The 20637-nt window shown below is 34.0% G+C and overlaps 1 protein-coding gene across 1 annotated transcript; it reads left to right on the forward strand.

The window, feature by feature from the left end:
* Positions 1 to 15139: 15139 nt before the first annotated feature.
* LOC149544868 (uncharacterized) lies at positions 15140 to 18059 on the forward strand. The gene has a single exon (XM_089796455.1). It carries the CDS (start codon positions 15140 to 15142, stop codon positions 18005 to 18007), a length of 2868 nt encoding a protein of 955 aa, XP_089652581.1. The 3' UTR covers positions 18008 to 18059.
* The last annotated feature ends 2578 nt before the right edge of the window (positions 18060 to 20637 follow it).

Genomic DNA, 20637 nt, shown 5'->3' on the forward strand with positions numbered 1-20637 from the left:
GTTCTTGATTTGTATGTATATATTACTTCCACATTATTGTTACTTTGATGTTTTTTAAAATTTTAAAAAAATAGTCCAGTAAACTTTGTAACATATTAGGTTTATTTATTTTGGGTTCCCAAGCGGGGCGTTACAAAATGTCCCTAAGGGTCCTAAGAACTTTAGGGACCTATTTGATTTGATTGATTGTGTCAAAAGGGGTCATAGGATAACCTATGACACCTTTCAACACATTTAAGGACAACATATGTCCTTAGGGGTCCTCGAACAACTAGGAACCTATTTGCTTTGTTTCTATGCGTCAAAAGGGGTCATAAGATAACTTATGATCCCTTGTGATGCATTTCATGATAACAAATGTCCCTAGTGGTACTAGGACCTCTAGGGACCTATTTGATTTGATTGAATGTGTTGAAAGGAATCATAGGATAACCTATGACCCCTTGTGACACATTTCACAATTACATATATCCCGAGGGGTCTTAGGACCCCAAGGGACCTATGTTCTTTGTTCGAATGGGTTAAAAGGGGTCATAGGATAACCTATAACCCCTTTCAACACATTTCATAACAATATATGTCCCTAGGGGTCCTAGGAGCCCTAAGGACCTATTTTCTTTATTTGAATGGGTTGAAAGGGGTCATATGATAACCTATGACCCCTTTCGACCCATTTCATGACAACAAATGTCCCTAAGGGTCCTCAGACCTCTAGGAACCTATTTGATTTGATCAAATGTGTTAAAAGGTATCGTATAGGATAACCTGTGACTGCTTGTGACACTTTTCATGACAACATATGTCCCTAGGGGTCCTAGGACCCCTAGGGACCTATTTGCTTTGTTTAAATGGGTTGAAAGGGCTCATAGGATAACCTATGACCCTTTTTGATGCATTTCATGACAACATATGTCCTTAGGGGTCTTATGACCCCCAGGGACCTATTTGATTTGTTTGAATGGGTTAGAGTGTTCGATGCATTTCATGACAACATATGTCCCTAGGGGTCTTAGGACCCCCTAGGGATCTATTTGGTTTGTTTGAATGGGTTGAAAGGGGTCATAGGATAACCTATGATCCCTTTTGATGCATTTCATGAAAAAATATGTCCCTAGGGGTCTTAGGACCCCTATGGACCTATTTTCTTTGTTTGAATGGGTCGAAAGCCTTTTGATGCATTTTATGACAACATATGTCCCTAAGGAGCCTAGGAGCTCTAGGGACCTATTTGGTTTGTTTGAATGGGTCAAAAGGGATTATAGGGTAACCTATGACTCCTTTCAACACATTTCATGACAACATATGTCCCTCAGGGTCCTAAAACCCTTAAGTACCTATTTGGTTTTTTTGAATGGGTCGAAAGGGGTCATAGGATAATCCTATGACCCCTTTTGATGCATTTTATGAGAACAAATGTCACTACGGGTCTTAGGACCCCTAGGGACCTATTTAATTTGATCGAATGTGTTGAAATGGGTCATAGGATAACCTATGACCCCTTTCAATGCATTTCATGACAACATATTTCCCTAGGGGTTCTAGGACCCTTAGGGACCTATTTCGTTTGTTCGAATGGGTCAATAGGGGTCATAGGATAACTTATGACCTATTTTGACACATTTCATGATAACATATGTCCCTACGTGTCCTAGGACCCCTAAGGACCTATTTGGTTTGTTCGCATGGGTCGAAAGGGGTCATAGGATAACCTATGAGCCCATTTGATGCATTTCATAACAACATACATCCCTAGGTGTCCTAGGATACCTATGGACCTATTTAGTTTGTTTGAATGGGTCAAAAGGGGTCATAAGATAACCTATGACCTCTTTTGATGCATTTCATGACAACATATGGACCTATTTGGTTTGATCAAATGGGTCAAAAGGGGCCTAGGATAACCTATTACCCCTTTCGATGCATTTCATGACAAAAAATATCCCTAGGGGTCCTATGACCCCTAGGGACCTATTTGATTTGATTAAATGTTTTGAAATGGGTCATAGTATAACCTATCACCCCTTTTGGCACATTTCATGACAATATTATATTTAACATTAATAATCATAATAATCGTATATGTTACTATATATAATAATAATAATATAGTATTACCATATATAATAATAATAGTAATAATAATAATTATTATAATCATATAATAATAATAGTAATAATAATAATCATCATATATAATAATAATAGTCAATAATAATAATGATTATTGATTGCCCACACTTCCCAAATTTTGATTCCCCTCAAAATTTGGGCAATCAATTTTTGAAAAAAAATTGGTTGCCCATTTTTGGGTACCTAATTTCTATATCCTTGATCTAGAAATTGAGTACCTAATTAGGCTTGGTATTTACCTAACCTGTTTGGTCAACTCAAAAAATGTGTTTGAGATAGATTTCATTGACATTTTGACTTCGAGTAGCCATCTGACAATAATTTTTTCATCAAAATTCAATGAAACCAAAAGGGTTTCTTATAACACTCTCAAGATTCCATTGGTACAATCGCTATCAAATTCTGAGTTTGATAAGTATTTATTAGTTAATTTTTATTGAAGACATTTGTAAACTTTTGATTGACATATTGATTGAAAAATAGCTATAACTTTTAAACGGTATAAGATTTTTGAAATCCAAAAGTTGTGTCACATTCTATGCTTCGCCTAGTATAAGAAAAAATAATAATTAATTTTGTAAAGTTTTCAATTAGTTAAGGTGGTCAAACACAGGAGTTTTCTTATTTTGGAAAAGTTATGGTAGAAAATTTATATTTAATTATTTATTTGGAATAAAAATATGTGTCACATTCGAACATGAGTCTACTTTTTATATCTATAATTATTTAAAAAAATATTATCAGTTGATTTTGATTAAGGTGGTTAGACATGCGCCTACTTTTTATTTTCACCCTAAAATTTTTGTAGTATGCATTAAAATCTAAAATTTTGCCAAATCAAATAATGTTTTTTTCCAAATAAGGCCTAGTAGATTAGAAGCTACATTCAATTTCCTATAGATTCTTACAACTTTTTGATATAAAGCCCATAACTGCTTTAAAATTACAAGTCAAGTTAACATAACCCTGATTTGTTGGTTTTTCACTGCCACTTAAGGCCATAGTTTGGTTGACCATGATCCTGCACATACCCTAATGATTCCACAATAAATGTGGTATGAAAGAACTAGAAGTGTAAAATAAAACATTGTACAAAATGCAAAACCATAGCATACAATTCTATGCAAACTCCAGATCTAGGTATTCATTTTTCAGTGCATGTAGTATGGAGGTTTTTCTTATGGGGGTAAAGGCTCCCCCTCCTCCTTTAGCTCTGGTAGAAGGTTGGACTATGGTGACCAACAAATTTTTTTCCATCTTCCTCTAAAGGGCTCAATTACCTAATATGGGCCTAAATCTATTCAATTGCATTAATTCTCTCTGATCTAAGGAGGGGGGTTCCTTAAAAGTAGCCCCCATTAAGAAAAACCATGGTGTGTCTCACCTCTCCCTGGTAATCCTAGTATCTCCTACAAAATAGATCTATTGAATATCTTCTAGGGCTATAGAAATAGTGATTACAGGTATATTGATCAAACATGCCTAGATGATTAGTAAAAAATATGGTGTATTCGCTACATGGCGTAGATACGGTAAATTGATGGAATCAATAGTTAATTAGTTCCAATATATGAATTTCCTAAAGTAAATATTACTAGTATTTCTTATGGTCTTTTATACATAGCTTGTCCTTTTCATTTGAAAAGTAGATTTTTGAATGGATGGTATCCATTGCTAGATGATTACTTGTTTAATTTTATGAATTAGGAGGATAATTTTAGATCTCGTAATGTTAAAATTTTAAAATTTATTAGAGATATTAAGAGTTCATGTTTACCTATTGAGTTAATTAATAAAGATATTATTAAAGAAATCATAAAAAAATAAGGCTCAATTATAGGTTGGGAAGATATAGATATAAAAAATTGATATGATCATGCTTGTCTATGTGGTGGGTCAGTGCAAGAAGTTGGGTCCCACTTTTGGCCAAAAAGCGGAAGTGTTTTTCCTGTTTTTGAAATATTTTGTCAATTGATGCCAAAATTAGAGCCATTTAGAGATTACATATAAAAAAAATTTAGAAATAAAAATTTTAGTGCCTAGAATCTTCTTTTTGAATATGTAATTTATTTGTATACCCATATGATGGATTATTTTTTTGGTATGAATCTTCAAAAACCACTTTTTCAAAATGCCTGTTTCAGGACTGTTAATGTATAGATTAGTTAGAGAGTTATTCATAACTCTTATAATTATGCTTATGTCATCTTATATATATTTGATACACACACACACACACACACACAAATTATTTTAAATATAAACTAAAGACATAATTTATGATTATATATATATATATATATCTATTCATATTAACATAGAGGTTTATTGATATTATATATAAACCAATCTTATCATTGTCGGGTGTCAATTTATATCAGCATTAAGTATAAATGAGCGCTTACATTTGTCTTAATTATATGTTGTTGGGCACGCATTATAATCTGCGCTTAGGTTTGAATTGTCATGACTAATAGACATAACTCAAATATGAGTCATGGCTATCATTTGTGACCCATCTAGATATCGCCGCATATATAAAACACTTGATATCCTCTGCTTCAGATACAACAAACACATAAGTCATATAAGTCTTCAAGTATATAGAGCAGTGATATCTTTAGTATCTATTGCAGAATCTCAAATTACTTAATCATCTTTAGGGCTAGCTCATCTTTAGTATTATATTATATCTTTTCCTTGAGCAGTTATTCTAAATAATATAAGTTTTAAGTCCGATACTTTAACATGGTATCAAAGTAGGCTTAAAAGAAGTATCCTGATATCAGACTATAAAATTTTCTAGGTTATAGAAGCATCATATATTGTTAATAAAATGGTGAACGACATAAGACTTGAAGATAGGCTAGAAGGCGATTTAGATTTTGTAGGTTAGAAATTACGTCTGAAACTTATACTTAAAGAACATGGTTTAAATAAGTTTATTGAAAAATATAACCCATCACCTAAAGGAAATGATGAAATAGAAAAATGGGAAAGTGATAACAATAAATGTATGAAAATTATTGTGGACGGTGTTAAAACTCATCTACTTCCTGTAATGTCAGAACTAGACACTGCACATGAGATGTACAATGCTCTTGAAAATATGTTTGAGATAAACAATATTGTTTGGATTATTACATTAAAGGATAGAATGTCAAATATTAAAATGAATAAAGGAGAGAAAATTTCCTCTTACTTCATGAGAATAACCTATCTTCGAAATCAACTTTCTTCCATAGGACCTATATGTGATGGAAAGGAGTTAACAATAATGGCTCTAAAAGGTCTTCCATCATCATGAGATACCTTTAGACAAGGGGTATGCTCTCAGTCTAAGTTACCTAAATTTGAAAGACTAAAAGCTGATTGTATACAAGAAGAATGTATGCAAGTAGCTCGAGGTCAAAATGTTTCCTCCTCAAAAGAAGAAGTACATGCTCTGTTTACTCAAGTAAATAAAGAAGAAAAGAAAATTCAAAGGAAGGAAAAAGCACACTGACTTCTCCAAAATGCAATGTTATAGGTGTGATAAATTTGGACATCCAACATCTAGATGTCCTGATAGAGTTAAGACTCAAGCTTCATTTGCAACCACTCAAAATTCTAATGGGAATTCTGAACATAATGCCTTCTATTCAACACTCTCCAGTGAAGCATCATCTAGATCAAGCACTTGGGTAATTGATAGTGGAGCCTCTCGACATATCACAGGTTTTAAAGGGCAGTAAGACTCTCTACAAGAAGACTATGTTGATGAAGTAACCATTGGAGATGATTCAAGCTACCCCATAATGGGAATAGGAACATGTACCATTCATCTAAAATCAAGGAAAATAGTTGAACTTACTAAGGTACTATATGTACCCGGCATAAAAAGAAACCTGCTTTCTATCTCTGCTATTGAAGATGAAGGACTCAAGATTACATTTATGGAAGGAAAGGGCTTAGCTTGGCCTAAGAACTCTAACATTAAAAATGCATACAAAATTGGCTCAAGACATGGATGTCTTTATTAGGTTAACTCTATCTCTCATTCAGTTCTAATTCATGATTCCTTCAAAGAAAATGAAATTTGACGCAAGAGATTAGGTCATCTTCATTTTCGAGGACTATCTTCTATAGGAAATATGGTAACAGGTATATCTAAGCTTAATCCATATCATGAAGGACCTTGTAAAGGTTGTGCTCTAGGGAAGAATGTCAAAACTACATTCCATAATAGTCAAACCAAATCCAAAGAAATTCTATAACTTATTCATTTAGACTTATGTGGTCATATGTTTGTTCCATCTCTAGGAGGGTCTCTATGCTACATTATATTTCTGGATGATTTCCCTAGGAAGACATGGATCTATTTTCCTAAAAGTAAAGAATCTGAGGAAATCCTTTCTAAATTTAAAGAGTTGAAAGCCATTGTAGAAAACCTGGAAAGAAAATAAAAGTATTAAGAACAAACAATGGAAAAGAGTACATTTCTGATATCTTTATAGACTATTATAAAACTGTTGGGATCAAGAGGGAGTGTTTTGTTCCTTACAATCCACAACAAAATGGAATAGCTGAGAGGAAAAATAGATCTATAGTTCATTCTGCCAAAGCAATGCTTCATGATCAAAGTCTTGAAACTTTTCTTTGGGGTGAAGCTTCAAATACTGCTGTTTACCTTCAAAATAGATGTCCCCACTCTTATCTTGAATTTAAAACTCCTGAAGAAGTATTTACCGGGAAGAAACCTGATCTTAAGCATCTTAAAAATTTTGGTTGTCCTATCTATGTACATATTCCTAAAGAAAAGAGAACCAAATTAGAGCCCTCAGGAAAGAAAGGAATCTTTGTAGGTTATAGTGAAACCTCAAAAGCATATCGCATCTATATCCCTGGACAAAGGAATATTGAGCTAAGTCGAGATGTAATATTTGATGAAGATTTGGCCTACCAAAGATCTAAAGATGAATCAAATTCAAAAGAAACTCTAGAAGAACAAAACCCTGATAATGAGAGGGAGTCTCTAATGGAGGAAGATAAACAAATTGAACCTATGGACATTACTCACACCTCCGAGGAAAGGAAAAGATCTTTATGGGCCAGGAAGCTAATTGAAGAAAATAATTCCATTCCTTCAGATTTCATTAGGGAGAGGAAATGTCCTAATATATACTCAAGTTATATTGCATTAATGAGTGAAATTTCCAAATCTGAGCCATCTGATGTAAAAGAAGCCATAAAACATCAACACTGGAAAGATGCAATGACAGAAGAATACAACTCTATACTTAAGAATGATGTTTGGGATATTGTTCTTAGACTAAAAAATAAATCAGTTGTCTCCTCCAAATGGCTATTCAAAATAAAACATGCTACAAATGGAAGTATTGACAAATACAAAGCTAGGTTTGTTGCTAGAGGATTCTCCCAAAAGGAAGGAATAGACTATGATGAAACTTTTGTTCCAATAGCTAGATATACCTCAGTCAGAACTTTTTTAGCCATTGCTGCATCCAAGGGATGCAAAATTCATCAAATGGATGTAAAGACTGCATTTTTGAATGGTGTTATAGAAAAGGAAGTTTATCTTGAACAACCAGATGGATTTGAAGTGCACAATAAACAAACTCATGTATGTAAATTGAAAAATGCTTTATATGGATTGAAACAAGCTCCCCGAGCTTGGTATGAATGAATAGATCAACATCTAACCAAACTTGACTTCTCTAAAAACATTGCAGATCCAAATTTATATTACAAAGTAATACAGGGGGATATGTTAATTATGGTTTTATATGTTGATGATCTGTTGATTACAGGAGAAGATCATTTAATTGAAAAATGTAAAAAAGCTCTCATATCTGAATTTGAAATGAAAGATCTAGGAATACTACACTATTTCTTAGGACTTGAAGTACGACAACATTCAAAAGGGATCTTCCTAAATCAAGGCAAGTACACTTTGGATCTACTTAACAAATTTGGCATGTTGGATAGCAAGGAAATGAAAACTTTAATGGAAATAAATATTTTGAAACTAAAAGAAGCAACCGAAGATTTTGAAAGTGTTGATCCTACCCTATATCAACAGATCATTGGTTCCTTAATGTATTTGGTGAACACAAGACCTGGAATTTGTTATGCTGTAAATGTTCTCAGTCAGTTCATGTGCAAACCTAAACAAACCCATTTGATGGCAGTAAGCCACATTCTCAGATATCTCCATGGTACTATTGGATATGGTCTCAAATACACTAAAACTGAATTAAATTTGAAGGGATGTACAGATTCTGATTGGGCAGGAAATTCAGAGAATCGTATGAGCACTTCAAGATGTTGTTTTACTTTGGGCTCAGCAATGATATCTTGGTTTAGTCGGAAGCACTCTTCAGTAGCACAGAGTTCTACAGAAGCCGAGTACATAGCTGCATCTATGGGAGCAAGAGAAGCTGTATGGTTGAGGAAACTTCTATTTGGATTATTTGGGAAGCCACTTCCACCTACTACTATTTATTGTGACAACCAGAGCTGCATCAAGTTATCTCTTAATCCTACATTTCATAACAGATCAAAACACATCGAGATACCTTACCATTATGTTCGAGACATGGTTGAGAAGGATGTAATCAAGCTAGAATATATTAGTACAAAGGATCAAATTGCAGACATTCTTACCAAACCACTTGCTAAGACAAAGGTGGAATTCTTCCATAAAGAACTTGGTATGATTATAAAATCTGAGGACATGTCTCAAAGAAATTGATTATTGTACAATATTTCTATATATATTATAAATAAAACCTGTGTTAATTCTTATGAAGTGACGACTTCAAAAGGGTTTTCACTTGTATCAGGAGAAGTTGTTGTAAAGTGACGTCCTTACAATAACTTGTAGCATGATTCATTTTTGTGAAAGTGTTTCATTTAAGGGCTTTATCTTGTAAATCAAACAACTAGGTGGTTGATATCATTAACTTGATTATCTACAAGTTGTTTTTATAGATATATTTTTGATACTTGGTGTATATCTTGCCCTGATATTTTGATAGGCCATTACCACACCAAGCATTTGGTGATAATCATTAAGTTGATGTTTCTGATAGGCCATTGCTTTTGAGAGATTGGTTAATATCATGAAATTGATATTCTTGTAGACCAAACTCTCACGTGTTACAATATTTTATATTTGACATTGGATAAAAGAAGTCTTCTAATCAAAGACCTCTTATTTGTGTTTACCCTACTAATCTAAGAGGGAGTGTTAATGTATCGATTAGTTAGAGAGTTATTCATAACTCTTATAATTATGCTTATGTCATCTTATATATATTTGATAAACACACACACACACACACACACACACACACAGAGATTATTTTAAATATAAACTAAAGACATAATTTATGATTATATATATGTATATATATATATCTATTCATACTAACATAGAGGTTTATCGATATTACATATAAACCTATCTTATCATTGTCAGGTGTCAATTTATATCGGCATTAAGTATAAACAAGCGCTTACATTTGTCTTAATTATATGTTGTCGGGAACGCATTATAATCTGCGCTTAGTTTTGAATGGTCATGACTAATAGACATGACTCAAATATGAGTCACAACTATCAGTCATGACCCATCTAGATACTACCGCACATATATAACACTTGATATTCTCTGCTTCAGATACATCGAACACATAAGTCATATAAGTCTTCAAGTATATAGAGCAGCGGATATCTTCAATATCTATTGCAGAATCTCAAATCACTTAATCATCTTCAGGGCTGGCTCATCTTCAGTATTATATTATATCTTTGCCTTGAGCAGTTATTCTAAATAATATAAGTTTTAAGTTTGATACTTTAACAAGGACCATACCACGCTCGTGTACGGACACCATAATTTGACACAAATGAATGAATTTTTGTGAATCCTTTAAAATAGAGTTACTTGACACACCAAAGATTGATGAGAATATTTTTTTTGAATTTTTTAAAGAATATTTTTATTATTATTAATTTTTAATTGGCTATAAAAGAAAATTTTAAAACCTCTCGTGTACGGACATCATAATTTGATCAAAATTTCACTTTTTTCAATTTAAAAAAAAAAACTTCAAAAGACTTCAAAAGAATTGAATGTAGATTGATGACATATAAATTAATTTAAGAAAAATTATAAAATAAAAAAGTTATTAAAGTTTTAGTGAATGTTGCTATTTTACATTTAGGTGCCACCTTTGATTAAAAAATAATACAAAAATAGTAAATAAAATCATAACACTATAAAATTTATATTTCTGAAATCAAGACAGTGAGAGCTCTAATGGGTTTTTGTTTCATAAAAAAATTTGATTGGGAAGACCCTCTAAAAATTATGGTAAGGCATGAATTTGTTAGTTCAATGCCTTAGCCAAATCTTGAGAGGCCAAGGCATAGGCTTGGTCTTACCAAGCCTGTTCCAAACCAAAATCTGAGGCAAGGAAAAAAAATCCCACCTCATGTTGTAAGAAATGGGCACCCGTTATTTGAATTTCAAAAAATGGGTTCTTGTTTTGAAAAGCTAAAAGCAACATGTAAAATCTGCCGAAAACTTACAAAATTGAATTTTTTAGAATTGAGTACCCATTTTTTAACTTTTAAAAAATGGGTACACGGTTTTTTAAAAATGGGTACCCATTTTTTATTTTTTTTAAATGGGTACCAGTTTCTTAAAAATTCAAATTTTTAATTTTTTGAGAAACAGGTACCCATTTTTTGAAAATAAAAAATGAGTACCCAATTTTTAAAAATAACGGGTGCCCATTTTTTAAATTCAGTATCAAGCACCCGAGCCAAAAATAGGTACCCATTTTTTAAAATCGGGTACTCATTTCTAAGAGGTCGCATTCCATGGATTTGACTTCCACGGAATTACGACCCAACTTTGTGCATTCACCTTGGATTTTAATATTAAAACCCTTGATATGATAGCATTGATAAGAAAAGGAGAAATAATTTAAAGTGTTTTATAAACTCTTTGAAGTTCCCTTGAAAATATTCAAAGATAAAATAAATGTGTTGTGAATCTTAGGAGTCTTCCCAAGATGGAGGTGGATTTATTCTTAGATATATAGAATCACCACTCATTATGGAATTAGAGGAAGGGGAAATAGGCATTGATGTATGTGAATTTTCCAAACATTGTAGAGATTCCAAAAGATGTATCTAAACCTCTACTTGATAGGGCTGAATTGCTTAACAGATTTGAATCTTGAGCTCTAGTTAGGAAAGGATAATGTTGATTTAGTTAGGGATGATTTGAATGTCACACAATATTAGGAACCTTTGTTATGGATGTGTAGCTAAGTGGATCTTGTGAAAGAGGAAACAAATAAAGAGCTCTTTTTTAATAGAAAATAAATTTCCCCTTTCAAAGAGTGGAGAGATCCCAATCTTTTATTAATTAGATAATGGTAAGACCATTTGTGATGAGAGAGTTAATGATTTATACATTATAGAGATTAGTGAACTTGTTGGTTTAGCTTTACTTTCTGACGATTTAGGCCTTAGGGAGGGTGAAGCCTTTTTGGAAGAGGTTACTGAATATGATTTTTTTGGCATTTGTTTCAAAAAAGGTAAACTAGAATTAGAATTTCAAACTTCTAATTTTACCTCAAAATCAGATTTGTAATCTTCCCTCTTTGGACTAGGAATTGAAAATTAAAACTTGGTTTTACTTTTTGTGAAGTTGCTCAAAATGACATCTGACTTTTTCTAGAGTCTTCCAGTGATGGGAATCAGATTGATTCAAAGTTCGGTATTTCTTTGTGTTTTCCATAGTGATCATCACATTCTTGGTCTTTCTCCATTGTTTTAGTCCAATGAAGAGATAATTACAAACAACTAACAAGAGCATATTTATCACATTTGGGAGATCTTTTTCGTCTCTAGTCATCTCTTCCCTAATGTGTCGTAATAGTCATGGGTGGAAAAGTAAGTTGCAACTTTCATGGTTTTAATAGATAACTGTTGAAGTACCATAAATGTTGTTAAATGGGTCAAATGTATATATATATATATATATATATATATATATATATATATATATATATATATATATATATATATATATATATATATATATATATATATATATATATATATATATATATATATATATATATATATATAGTTTAGCTTTATGTTTTATCTGACTTAAGCTATAAACCATTAAAAGCATAAAATGTACATCTTAAGGATAGCAAGCTCAAATGGAGAATGGAGAATGGAGCTTAAGGTTTTTTAGCATTAGGCACAATTGTAGGATTAAAAGAAAGAATTGGAGGTTGCTTGTCTTTCATTGAATTTACTAAAGGTTTGTTTGGTTGGTGGAAGATGAGTGGAATTGACATTTGCAAAATTTGGATATGATTTTTTTACATTTGTTTCAAAAAAGGCAAAATGAAATTAGAATTTCAAACTTCTAATTTTACCTCAAAATCATATTTCCAATCTTCCCTCTCTGGAATAGGAATTGAAAATAAAAACTTGGTTTTACTTTTTGTGAAGTTGCTCAAAATGACATTGGACTTTTTTGGAGTCTTCCAGTGATGGGAATCAAACTGATTCAAAGTTTGGTATTTCTCTATGTTTTCCATAGTCATCATCACATTCTTGGTCTTTGTCCATTGTTTTAGTCCTATGACGAGATAATTACCAACAACTAACAAGAGCATATTTATCACATTTGAGAGGATTTTTTTCATCTCTAGCCATCTCGTCCCTTATGCGACCTAATATTTTTTGGTGGACATGTAAGTTGTAGCTTTCATGGTGTAATATATAACTCGCAAGGGAGCACCATAAATGTTGTTAAATGGGCTGAACAATGCTTCTCCTGTTGAATGGATTTTGGGTTTAATGGTGTTGAAGTCCACATGGAGTATAGGGTTGAGAATACACATGGAAGTGCGTGGGAAGCGAGAGAAGAAGAGGGGAATGGTGGGAAATATTAAATTGCCATGAGTAGGTTATTTTTTCCCATCAATCGTTGTCTCTGGCCATCTCTTCCCTAATGTGTCACAACTAATAGTTGCCCTCCCAACTGTGATAAATACATAACATAAGCCACCACTAAGATATGGTACAACATGGTGAGAAGATGTCATAACTAGATCTCATTGTCTAGTGTGGAATATGCGGAGATGGTGCCAGGTCTGCCCAGATGTTAACCATTCTTAATTTTTTTTTTATCATTTCCATTCTTAGGCTTTGGAGTTTGGTCTTTCTCTACATTTAGACATAAATCAAATTGGTTTGAAGTTTTGCCATGCTCTATGTTCACCATTTCAATTCCAATTTCAGTTTGATGAACCGAATGCATAAAAATGTATCTTTCCAGACATCTTTCAAGCGTACCAAATGACTCTACTAAAATTGCAAATATGGCTTTGAAGATTTGCAAAAATTTAGATTTCTACAATTCCACGAACCAGACAAACTATAAGAGATTTTTCATGCACGCAAGGGTCAGAGAACGGTGATTTTGAGTTGACATTTTATACACATTCCCTATTGATTCATTTAGTGTTCACTCTTACCACAACAATTTTTACTGTTCACAATTGATTGAATGTTATGCCTAACTATTTTATTAATAGGACCCTTTTAATACCAATAAAGTTTCACAGTTGATATAATTACTAACTTTATCATGTAACAACTATTAGTCTACTGAATGATTCTTAAGTTAACCTTTAATTAATAAAATTTAATAAACTATTATTGAACTCATTCTCTTACAATATTTTTTTAATTTAAAAAATAATAATTTCAAAGTAAAATATTTCTTTAAATTTAAGAAAAGAATAAAATATAAAAAGAAATCAAGAGGGTGAAAAACATCACTTTGGAACACACTTTCTGAGTTGATGTGGCAAAAAACATTTCATTTTTTGTGGTCTTTGACTATTTTGTTACATCTAGAAATTTGTGATTTTACATAGTGACTGAAATTTCTGAGCACTTGTGAAGATTTTTCTATCAAAAAGGAATCTGTCCTTTGTAAGCTATGATTTCTATTGGGACAGGCTAATCTCGAGACAAAATTCACGAAAGACAAAACAAAGTCAATTTCTATTGCCGTGTCTCAATTCTTCCAAGTTTGTCTAAGCTATGATTTCTATTGGGATAGGCTAATCCCTAGACAAAATTCACTAAAGACAAAGCAAAGTCAATTTCTATTGTCGTGTCTCAATTCTTCCAAGTTTGTCTAAGCTATGATTTTTATTTGGACATGCTAATCTTGAAACAAAATTCACTAAAGACAAAACAAAGTCAATTTCTATTGCCGTGTCTCAATTCTTCCAAGTTTGTCTAAGCTATAAACAGGCTAATCTCCGACTTCTATTGAAAAGGCTAATCTCCTACAAAATTCACTAAAAACAAAACAAAGTCAATTTCTATTACCGTATCTCATTTCTTCCAAATTTGTCTTGCTTGTAAAGTCTCGTTGCTACATTAAATACAACGAATATAGTACACGCGCTCCCAATGATATCTGTAAATTGGGTCGTGTTGTGAAAATACTGGTTAAAGTAATTTTATCTGGATTTGACCGTGTATTGTTTCTGCTGCCTCATATTTCAGATGAAATTTTATGATTCATCAGAGTTTAAAAATGTTTCACATTGAAAATAACAAACAATCAAAATGTGAGCAGAGTCGCACGGCAGAAGTCTCTAATTGCGTGTACAATTATGTTATAAAATGCTCCAATTATGTTATAAAATGCAATTTTATGACACGACGACCATTCGTTTTATGCTTTGACAACGCACGTCTCACGGCTGCCTTCCTTGACTCGCCAAACTTTAGCAAATCTTGTCATAATTCTACGACAAGTCTGTGTGACTGCAGTTGCATCGAAATTGTTGGTATTCTTCTTTCTTTCAAACTTCTCCTCACACCGTTCAGCTATATAATTAATAATACTCATCACTTTCCCTCAATTCACCCAAACTCTAAAATGGCCAAGCTACGTGTGTCTTCTGTTGTTATTATTCCCCTAGTGTTTCTTCTCTGCTTCTGCTGCGGCTGTATTCATAGGGAACGAGAAGCTCTTCTTCATTTCAAGGCCGGCCTAAACTCCTCTCTTGTTTTCTATCCCTATACTACCAATCTGAGTACCTGGGAGAAGGGAGGCGATTGCTGCAGCACCTGGGACGGCATCACCTGTGATGTGGACAGCCATCATGTAGTCCGCGTGCATATGTGGTACTCGGCTGAAGGGGGAGTCATATCTGAGAGTTTGTGCACCCTCACTTCTCTTGCATCGTTAGACCTCTCTGCCAATGGATTAACAGGTACTCTTCCTCACTGCTTGGGAAACATGTCTTCTCTCACAGAGTTGCGTCTTTCTTCTAATCAACTCACAGGAAACATTCCCTCTTCTCTTTCTAATCTCTCTTCCCTCACAGAGTTGTATCTTTTTTCTAATCAACTCACAGGAAGCATTCCCCCTTCTCTTTCTAATCTCTCTTCTCTCACAGAGTTGTATCTTTCTTCTTATCAACTCACAGGAAGCATTCCCCCTTCTCTTTCTAATCTCTCTTCTCTCACAGAGTTGTATCTTTCTTCTTATCAACTCACAGGAAGCATTCCCCCTTCTCTTTCTAATCTCTCTTCTCTCACAGAGTTGTATCTTTCTTCTAATCAACTCACAGGAAGCATTCCCCCTTCTCTTTCTAATCTCTCTTCTCTCACAGAATTGTATCTTTCTTATAATCAACTCACAGGAAGCATTCCCCCTTCTCTCTCTAAGCTCTTTTCCATAAACTACATAGATCTTTCTTCTAATCAACTCACAGGAAGCATTCCCCCTTCTCTATCTAAACTCTCTTCCATAAAGTACATAGGTCTTTCTTATAATAATCTAAACGGAAGCATTCGCACTTCTCTTTCTAATCTCTCTTCTCTAAACGAATTAGATCTTTCCCACAATAAGCTAACGGGAAGCATTCCCTCTAATCTCTCCATTCTCTCTTCTCTAAGCCACTTACATCTTTCTTCGAATCAGTTGACTGGTTGTATCCCGGACTCATTGGGCGATCGCTCATCACTAGTCTCCTTGGATCTATCTTACAACCAAATAAACGGAACTGTTCCCTCCTCGTTTGCAAAGCTCTCCTCCCTTACTTTACTCTTTGTTGAGAGCAATGCATTCAACCAGAGTATTGCTTCCTCAGCGCTACCATCTTCTCTAGAATGGCTCTCCCTCACTTGTAACTCTGGTCAGATCATTTCAGAAGCCTTCTTTCACAACCTTACCCAATTGTGGGCTCTCAGTCTGTCCAATTGCATATTTAATTTCAGCCGCACCTGGATTCCCCCATTTCAGTTGTTTTTCTTAATTATGACAGCATGTAAGATGGATGGTCCAATCCCGTTGTGGATTTCGACGCAATTCTCGCTTTCTGAGTTGGAGCTAGTTGACAATAACCTTGTTGGAGAAATTCCCTCTTGGCTATGGGATTTGGGTCTTCTAGGCATTAATCTTACAACAAATCATCTGGAAGGTCGCATTTTGCCGCGTACTTCTGCCTGGAAGGAGTTATGTTTCTTGGATCTATCCAACAATGCATTACGCGGAGAGATACCATCAACTTGGCCACCTCAGATACAAGTGTTGCTGCTCAACAACAATTCACTCACAGGTAACATTTCTCCAATACGTCAGAATTGCTCTTCATTGAGGGTACTAAATCTGGCAAACAATCATTTGAATGGAATCATCCCTCCAAGTTTAGCAGCTTGCTCTGACCTTTTAGTCTTGAATTTGGGGGATAATAATTTGGAAGGAATGATGCCATCTGAGATTGGTATGCTAAGTCAGCTACAGACACTAGTGGTAAAGAACAACAAGGTGACAGGGTCACTCCCTCCATCTATATCAAATTTCTCAGAATTGACTATTTTGGATCTCGGGGAGAACTTATTTAGAGGTGAAATTCCAAAGTCAATAGGTACTTTTTCAAACCTGCGAGTGCTAGCAATGAGGAGGAATAATTTTGAAGGTGGCATTCCTACAGAAATTGGGCAATTAAAGAGCCTACAAATCTTGGATCTTTCTTCAAATCACCTTTCAGGGCATATACCCCACAGTGTTTTCAGTTTACCAGCAATGGTAGCGGAGCCAAATCAGGAATTTAGCATGATTCCATACGACTTGGCATATGATACATACGTGTATAAGAATGGATTGCATATGGATTCCAAAGGCAGAGATGAGAATTATGCATATATTTTTCCTACCATGACATCCATAGATCTTTCAGGCAATCAATTAAGCGGGAATGTTCCTTCTGATTTGGGAAAGTTGAAGGGATTGAAGCTGCTCAACCTTTCCATGAACAATCTAAATGGTACTATTCCAAATAGCATTGTACAAATGAGTCAATTGGAGACATTAGACTTTTCTATGAATAATTTTTCTGGACACATTCCTCCAGATCTTGGTTCTTTGAGCTTTCTGGAAGCTCTCAACTTATCCAACAACAACCTTTCAGGAAGTATACCACAAGGAAAACAGATGGTAACATTCACTAAATCATCATTCTCAGGCAATCCAAATTTATATGGCTGTCCACTTCCAACAAAATGCTCTTGGCCAGAATTCACTCCAGCTTCTCCTCCCATTTCTACATCTAATAATGAAGAAAACCAGAATGAGGAAAATTTGTGGTATTGGATTGGAGTTGGACTGTCATATGGAACAGGTTTTGCAACAGTGGTTTTATTTATTGTATTGAAAAGGACTTGGAGGTATACATACTTTAGTGGTGTGGACTTGCTCTTGAAGTTATGTTTCCCATGGCTCCGCAAGTTAACATTATGAAGTTTAATTTATTGTTTCAGACTAGTCAATATAGATGCATTATTGTCCTCTACTTGTTTACATTTATGTGCTTTGCCAATATTATTAAAAATTATCGTAAAGATTTATATAGTGTACTAATGTTTGGATTGAGTGAAACATTCCGTTGTTTATTGTTATTGTAAATTTTCTATTTTCATACTTAATTATATATAGTTTTTAAATCATTGGATAACATTATAAAATAAAATTATTATTTTTGTGTATTTTTTAATCTTTCTTCAATTTTCTTTCCTTTTTACTAATTTTGTAAATATATTATAATAAATATATACATATTGTAAAATTCTTTCTTTTTATAATTTCATAGATGTATTGTAGTAAATATATACATAGTATATTTTTAAATAGGTTATTTATGACAAAAAGATAAAATACTTTCAAATAAGAATAACAATATTTGATCATACTTAAGATAGAGATTTTTCATTAATAACTTAATAACATTTTAAAATGATAATCTTATAAAATAATATTTTTCAATAATATTAGTTATATACTTACAATTATTTTACATTTATAGTCTACTTCAAATAAGTTTGAATCAATAGAATTTGATTATGACTAGATTTTTTCAAAAAAAGAAAAAATCTTTCAATTTTTATGAGTGCATAGTTAATCTTAGAATAACTTTAAAATAACTATTTGGTCTAAAATAACAATAAACTATGTTTTTGAAATTAAAAGCGACCAAAAGCAAAGGGGTCGGCCCTTAACAGTTAAAAGGTTGGTAACCAACACATTACCAACCTGTAGCAAAAACAATCAGCAAAAACAGGAGAACCAACAGTCAGAGATAAGAACCTAAAACAAGAGAGCTATAACCAAAAAGTAACCCTAGCAACTAACCAAAGTCCAACGAGGCACCCAGGCCTAATAAAAACATAATTACAGCTGATAACCAGCAAAACTATAAGTATCATAACAGTATATGAAGTCTTTGGATCCATGGACCCCATAACTAAACAGAAATAAAAAAAACTTAGATTTATTTTTTCCCTTTTCCTCTTGCATGAAGAAGAATTTGGGCCCAGTCGTCAGCAAGGAACTTAAAGTGCAATTTATTGTCCTCATGTCCAAGCCAGCTTCCTCCTTCTCTTGTGCCAACAATTGGCAGCATGAGTAACTTTAAGTCCAAATTTGGAGAAGGTGAAAAACCCCTCCTCCAAAGCTTTGACTCTTTCCTCCAGGTTTCTATAATGCTCCTCCACCATTACTGTCTCCTCTTTATGCTCCTCGACCTTTGTAGTAGCATCCTCCTTTATTTTATATCCCTTTGGTTTATCCTGCAGCACTCGTGGGTTAGAAGAAATCTTTGAATTTTCCTTAACAGGGGAAGAAATGGTAATTGGGGATTATCCTTTTTGCTCATCTCATCACAAAAAGTAAGGGGTTTAAGTGAGAAGCTAGCTGAAACATGAGTTGTCTTAGTATTCCTTTCTTTGCCATCCGACACTTGAGTTTGAGTGTCATCCATGAAAATGCTCCCGGAATTGAAACTTTTTCCCCCTCCTCATTACCATCATCCTTTTTTGAGTTGGAAATGCTTTCCTCCTCCCTTCTGTCACTCTTATTATCAGAGCTATCTTCTTCAACTTCCTCAACAGTGTATCTAATAGACTTCTATTTACCCCTAGCCTGGGATTGAGCTAGGCTACCAGACCTTCTTCTTGCTTTTCCCCCAATATCTTCACCATAATACTCTCCAACAACCTCTACCACTTTCTCAACTTTTAATTTCTTGTTTCCCTTTTGTTCTATGGCTATGTCAATTTTTTTCTTTTTCTTAGTGTCCTTACTAGGAGATGGCCTAGGAGTATGGATTTTCGTCCCCGTATTGGAGCTCGGGGGGGAAATCCTACTATGCTGGGGGTTATCCTCAAGCGAATGAAGCAGAAAAAATGGAATGGAAATGAAATCTCTATTTCTAAAATGATTCAACAAGGGAAAATGATAGTAATAGAACACTCCAAACCTACCTTCCAGGGTGAGATACTTCATCAGGACCAGACACACATCATCATAGGGCTCAGGAAGCTTATCCCTTTTAAACCCTCCTCTATAGCGAATCAGCTCCTCATTCTCCGCAAAGAATTTTTTCATGCTATTCTCATCCGAGACTTTGGTGACTTTCTTCCACTTTTTTTCCCCTTCATTGTGAATCCTGTTGCCATGGCAATAACCTCCTTTGTGACTTGAAAAGTAATGTCGTTGATTGTGACCTTCCTATCATCCCAATTATTCACAAACTATAATGCACAATTTTCATCGTGCCCAGCCATGGACACCATGTATGGCAAAAAACCCCCTTCCTTCAGGAGATACCAGGTCGCCATCCTATCCTTGAAGTTCTCAAGTCTTGTTGGTTCCAACCAATTCAGATCACCTCCCATATTAATTTCTCCACTATCTTGCCTCTCTTCCTTAGAAATACGCATCATAACTTTATCTCTTTCCAATTCTCTGTGGCTGGTCTCTTGCTTTGATCCTTTGGGGGAATAGGGATCGAAATTATAGACCCACGTATGATGAGCACTAGAATCCCATAACATCTTATTATGAGGTTCGTGGGAATTAAAAAATCTAACTTC

The sequence above is a fragment of the Cupressus sempervirens genome, chromosome 8, assembly GCF_028749045.1.
Source record: "Cupressus sempervirens isolate cs-2001-9-10 chromosome 8, ASM2874904v1, whole genome shotgun sequence".
Lineage (NCBI taxonomy): Eukaryota > Viridiplantae > Streptophyta > Pinopsida > Cupressales > Cupressaceae > Cupressus > Cupressus sempervirens.

Coding starts and splice junctions, on each gene's coding strand:
- LOC149544868 (XM_089796455.1), top strand. CDS start 15,140: ATGGCCAAGCTACGTGTGTCTTCTGTTGTTATTATTCCCCTAGTGTTT.